The sequence below is a fragment of the Siphateles boraxobius genome, unplaced genomic scaffold, assembly GCF_051911475.1.
Source record: "Siphateles boraxobius isolate OS27281-9 unplaced genomic scaffold, OSU_SipBor_1 16, whole genome shotgun sequence".
Classification (NCBI taxonomy): domain Eukaryota; kingdom Metazoa; phylum Chordata; class Actinopteri; order Cypriniformes; family Leuciscidae; genus Siphateles; species Siphateles boraxobius.
Window position 1 is genome coordinate 13828463 of NW_027508766.1, and position 6538 is coordinate 13835000.

General features: G+C 40.1%; 1 protein-coding gene across 3 annotated transcripts in view; it reads right to left on the minus strand.

Annotated features, from left to right (window-relative positions):
* arb2a (ARB2 cotranscriptional regulator A) overlaps nucleotides 1–6538 on the minus strand; it is a 189623-nt gene that overhangs the window by 64719 nt on the left and 118366 nt on the right. For all 3 annotated transcript variants that reach the window (XM_077231659.1, XM_077231657.1, XM_077231658.1), the window contains one exon: nucleotides 2321–2437. In XM_077231659.1, coding sequence (XP_077087774.1) covers nucleotides 2321–2437 — 117 coding nt within the window. The remainder of the gene's footprint in view (nucleotides 1–2320; nucleotides 2438–6538) is intronic.

Here is a 6538-nt window from a genome sequence, read left to right on the forward strand (position 1 = left end):
TATTTCTTCACTCTGCTTCTTTCTTCCCTCTCTATGTCCTAGGAGATTTTCTCTTAATGTTTCTTCCCCTTCAGTATATATACCGCTGCTTCCCGAGGGACTCTCCTTCAGGTTGCTCTGTTTATGACTGTCTTTCCCATGTCTTCCCTTCCCCCTCTCTCTCCCTCACATGCCCTCAGTCTGACCCATTATCGCCACATCACCTGTCCTACTGCGCTCTCGTCCTGAAAATCCCTCCAATTCTCGGCTCTCATCCTTCCATCTCCACCTCCCTCAGGAGGAAAAGGGGAATTACCACCCCCTTCACGAAAGACCTCACGATTGTGCAAAGAACGGAGCATCACCTCCGACAAACCCCTACAGAGATGCCTGCCTGGCCAGAAACAGTGATCTCAAACCTGAATAATGTCCAAATCATGATTGCTATGGACGTTACAATAGAAGGGGATAGGGCCATGACCCTGATTAAAGACAGGTCTACGACGGAGACACAGGCAGTGGGAAAGCCGAATGCCTTTACAAAACTCCAGCTCCCAATTCCTGCAGGAGTAAAAAAAAAAGGATTAGGGGGTTAATGGGTGACACGAAAGGACTGAAAGTGACTTTAACATTCCTAAAGTGAGAGTCCACCCTCTGGCTTCAATTATTGGGATGAATGAGATCTGAAAATCAATTTAAATAAAATTCTCAACCTCATCTGTGTTAATCAGGCCTTCTGACAAATTAATATTTTGGTGTCCTCAATGTATGGGAATACTTGAATATATACAGTACAAAGTCTATTCTTCTGCCATTAACAATACTCTGTGTAAGTCAATTTAAATGGATAGTTCCCTAAAAAAATAAAAAGCATGCCATAATTTACTCACCCTCGTGTTTTATTTAACCTGTATGACTTTCTTTCTTCTCTGGAACAAAAAAATAACAATGTTTATTTTTATTTTTTTTATTAATTATTTTGTCCATACAATGAAGGTCAGTAAAGTTCAATGTTGTTTTCGATGGGCTTTTATTGTATAGGCAAAAACATTCTTCAAATCTAGTGTGTTCCACAGAAGAAATAAAGTCATTCAGGTTGTGAAAGTATTTATTTTATTTTTTTGAGTAAACTATCCCTTTAAAGCAAGTCAGCTTATTGAGCAGCCATAATACGTAACAGCCCCAGGCAGCTATTTGCTCTACCTGAATGGGGAAAGACTGAAATCTCCTGTATTATTTCAACAATTTTTTAAAAAATCAGCAATAAAATCTGACAACACTGGTATAAATGCTGCTTCTTTATCTCAAATCACGCTAAACATCGGCATATTCCAAGCTCTTTTAACTTAAAGGCGGAACTTACATTACTACAGCTGCTGTCATACCAAGCATTACCCATATTTGCACATTTTTATTCTCAGGTGTAAGTCACATTTAAGAAATACGTATGAGAAAGAACAAATGAACTGAAATGTGTTCCTATTTTTGATGGACTTATTATGCGGGGCAATAAAAAAGTACACATACAAATCAATTAATATTTCACTTATGACCATATTAAGACTATGGCACTCATCAGAAAGAAAGAAAGAAAGAAAGAAAGAAAGAAAGAAAGAAAGAAAGAAAGAAAGAAAGAAAGAAAGAAAGAAAGAAAGAAAGAAAGAAAGAAAGAAAGAAAGAAAGAAAGAAAGAAAGAAAGAAAGAAAGAAAGAAAGAAAGAAAGAAAGAAAGAGAGAGAAATTGAAAATTGAATTGAATTCATTCTACGGCCCAAAGACAAACTACAACAGTCAAAGAAAAAAAGCACCAAGGCAAACAAAAGGCAACCAAACATCTGACGGAGCAAAGCAGATCAGCAAAGACAAAGGAATGAAAGACATTTTTTTCTGGTGGGCTGGGTGGTCCGCTGTTTCACGGGGAAAGCGGGCGAGAGGCGAGGGTGTGTGTTTGCGCTTGGCATTTGCATGGCTGTCTCCCCTGTAGCCCTGGCTTGGGATCCACTCTCTTATATTTATGTGCATATTGAGTGTTCCCAGGTGTTGTCTCTGGACTCGAGGTCATCGCTGAAAGGGCAGCAACTAAATAAAACTGACATACTAACAGAGCATCTGCCTGCGTGCGGCAGCGTTTGGCTTTGATTTCTTATTGACATCTGCCCAAACAGACAAACAAGAGTGTGGGATGAAAAACAAACTATTGGCTTTCCGTGACTCCTGCTTCGGGAGTGTATCTGCTCGCTGAATGAAATGCCAGGCTGTTTGAGCTGAGCCGTGCAGCCGCTATTGATGCTGTGATTGGGAACATCAAGATTTTGGCATATGCGGTTGATGTAAGATCATACCTCTCTGAGCCAGTCCTGAATGGACTTGTTGGCCTCCTGGTGCCAGACGTTATGGACAGAGTCAGTCATGGCCACCGCACGAACACGATTCTTCACTTCTGCTTCTCGCTGAATCATCTGAGGGAGAGAGAGAGAGAGAGAGAGAGAGAGAGAGAGAGAGAGAGAGAGAGAGAGAGAGAGAGAGAGAGAGAGAGAGAGAGAGAGAGAGAGAGAGAGAGAGAGAGAGAGAGAGAGAGAGAGAGAGAGAGAGAGAGAGAGAGAGAGAGAGAGAGAGAGAGAGAGAGAGAGAGAGAGAGAGAGAGAGAGAGAGAGAGAGAGAGAGAGAGAGAGAGGGAGAGGGAGAGGGAGAGGGAGAGGGAGAGGGAGAGGGAGAGGGAGAGGGAGAGGGAGAGAGATTAGCAATTGGCATATTAGCAATTACCAAATTATTGTTTCAATAAAAGCTACAGGATTATCCAAATTTATGGTGTTTTTAGTTTCTACTAACATAAACTCTTTAGATTATCATGTACTGTCAATGTCATGGTAATCGTTCAATAACCATGAAATATAATAGAATTACATGACAATACCATCATATATTTTCTGTCAACTATGCTAATGTGCTAAACATTACAGTAGGAGTACAAGATCTGCAATGCATTCTTGATGCTGCAGTCTTCAATGTAAAAATAATGTAAAAACCACTTCTACATTATAAACAAATTTGAAGAGATTTTTTTTTTATCCCCATACTTTCAAATGTATTCAATCCAAAGGAGTCAGCCTGTCACGCTAACTATTCCGTTCAAGATAAACGGCTAGAGAAAAAGGGCCGGTCTGACAACAATAGGTTAACAATCACTTTACGTGATCCATTTTACAGGAGCTACACCTGGCCTGGTGCTACATCAAAGTGTCTATAGTCATTTTAATACATTCCCCAAGCCCATTTAAATTAGAGGGACTGTATAGAGATAAATGGAATCTATTAAGGCACTAAGGACTAATACATCACACCGCTGATAAGCTTTTCTCAGGAGCATCCTCTTAAAGAAAAAAGGGGAGGAAGCACATGTCGGCTCGCACACACACACTGAGTGAATGAAACACGCATGGCTAAAACGTATTCCTGTTTCAATGACTCCCAAGAGGCCAGCAAATTCAACATTTTAAAAACTACTAAAAGTGTCAGTTAAGACAGCGTTTGGACTTTGGAAAGCTAACTATATATGTTTCGGATATACATGGTTCTAAAATCCATGGTTCTAAAAAAACTAAACGCTTGGAATGAAAGGAACCAAATAGAGCATGGGGCTTTCTAGCAATACTGTGTACTTTGTTGTCCTATAACTATTATTTAAAGAATTAAAATAACAAATCCCATAATTTCTGCTGTGACACTATATATATTAGATGTGTTAGATAACTACTAAGAAATATAAAAATTAATATAGTAAGTAGCTGTACAAGAAGAGCATTTCAGTCCTTTCTACAGCAGGGCAAGTAAATCTCATGCCATAAAAAATTTTCTTCTTCCATATATTGTTGTGTTGACTGTATTTGTCGAGTTTAACCATTTAATGCTGCTATAGAAATGCTATCTATACCAATTATAATGAATGAACATTTTGTACCCTATTGGTAGAAAGTGATGTATATCGTCGCAATGTTGCTGCTAATATGGAAACGTTATGCATGAATATTTAAATCACATATATAAGGTATTTAATGACAGATTTACTTACGTCATGACAAACTGATGTTTGACAAAATCATGTAAACACAACCTCAAAGCAAGCATGGGCATTAGATATGATGGGGAAAATGATGGAGAGCAGCTTTGATGTGTGTGAATCTCAGATGTTTTCCTTTGGGAAAACTGAAACATATGTATTAGATTTACACCATCACACTGTTCTGATTGATGTCCTTCAGTGACAGTCTATGTGCTCCACACACGCGGTCTGCAACTGTATTACACACACACACACACACACACACACACACACACACACACACACACACACACACACACACACACACACACACACACACACACACACACACACACACACACACACACACACACACACACACACACTGCCCATCAATGTAAACCTAAATTTCAAAATGCCCTGTGGGCAGAGCCAAGCACTGAAATTATTAAAAGAACATATGAAAAAATAAATAATTTAGTGTCAGTCCAATCAATGTAAGGGAGCAAATGAGAATGACGGCACACACGGGACCAAAGCCTTAAAACACTCGTAATCTGCGTTCCTCCGTACATTAGCTTAAGCATTATAGCACCACGTGAGCCGCTCTCTCAGCTGGTCTGTACCCATAAAAGAAAGAAACCGGGCAGATGTGCTCATCAACCTCCTGCCCAGAAACAGCGCGAAGAAAAAGCAAACATGTGGAAGTACTTGTTGCGCTAAAATCAACAAAGACAGATGTTGAAACATTTGCAATCTCACTTCTGCCCTTTTCTTTGCACTTGAGCATCTGGCTTAAGGAGGAGAGACAGGGGGAGAGGTGAAGGCGCGATGAAGGAGGCAATGAGACGGAGATGACATCCAGCCTTTTCGAGATGGAACGAAAACATCACTTCCTCGTTTTCGACACAAGTGTGTTAAGCAGTGAAATTAGCATTTTCTGAAGAAAACAACTGTGCCTGAACAGCAGCGAAAAGATTAGTGTTAAAGTTTTAGGTTTCGTCGCATCAGTTGTTATGACTCTCAATACATGTATTTTCTTAGTCGGCTGCTCACAAGAATCAACACTTAGTTACTATGCAGTGTAAAAGGAGCTGTAAATGGTTAGAAGACAAATCACAATTCAGTATGCAAATAGATGTAAGAAAGAATACCAGTTGCAATTCATTATGCAAATACTACAGATGATATCACACACACACACACACACACACACACACACACACACACACACACACACACACACACACACACACACACACACACACACACACACACACACACACACACACACACACACACACACACACGGCTTGACTTTTCTGCTCACCAGCCACTGTGGGTATTGGTTTTCTAAAGTTACTGGTCACTCAGTATTTTCACTGTCCACAATTTTGACACCGATACCATATAGGAACTACCTTGTAGATATTGTTTGTATTATCTCATAATTTGGCAGACGGTATATTAGGCTGCTGTCGCTTTAAGACCTGACGCACGGACCAATTATACTGTTTTATATAGCCATTATACTTCTTTATGTGCATACACTGTGGGTGTGAGCACAAAATCTGCAGGAATGAGTAAAATGCTCAATACGCGCAATGCCTCGGTCGGAATTCAAACCCTGTTACTGTACCACCAACAACAATATTCATCCGGAGCAAATAAAATATAAATATAAAATTCTACCCGACAAAGTGGCTAATAGGAGTGACTGCGTTACACACCACTGCTTAAAATCCACCCGCATTTGGTTACTGTAATATACTTGGTTACTGTCAAAAATATATTCACACACACAAAGTGAGCATGAAAGACTTTTTTCAAAAACTATAAGCAATCGTAACAACCGCAAACTTGAACAAACCCCTTTATCAGAGAGGTTTGAAGAATATCAGTTCAGTGCTGCCTTACAAGTACTATAATAAAGCCAACACAACTCTCACAGGCAGGAGTTGGTGTACGCTGGTTATTTTTAATATTTTGTTTACACTGGGCCATTTTGGAAATGCTGTGAGGTGCTAAATGGTCAGCCGTGACATTCGGTCAAACAGTATCAAGGACTGCCAGCAGGAAACCTCTGAAGACAGCGGATTTCCTTTCCTTTTCTCCCTATAAGCTCCATTAAGGCTGTTCTCTTCATCTGTCTTTTGCTACTGAGCCCAGTTGCTATGAGACCCCAATCAGTAGAAACCCAATTAAAGACACAAGGATGATTTTGGACCAGCTAACCGAAATAGTCCTTCCAATAGCAGCTAAATCCTGCAGCTGATGAGGACAAAATACCCCCGTTGTCATATATCCTTGCCCCCGTCCCCCATTCTCACTCTCGCTCTCTTCCTCTGTTTGACCTCTTCAGTGACCTCTACTGTAAAATACAGCATTTAGCACTTTAAGTGGCTTCACGTCACATAGTGAGCTAATTGCTCGACTTCAGTTGTTGGAAATCGCATTTTCCTTAATGAAGCTGACCGCAACGGAAGAGCTTCTTTATTTGCCTCTGCATTTTGAACAAAAA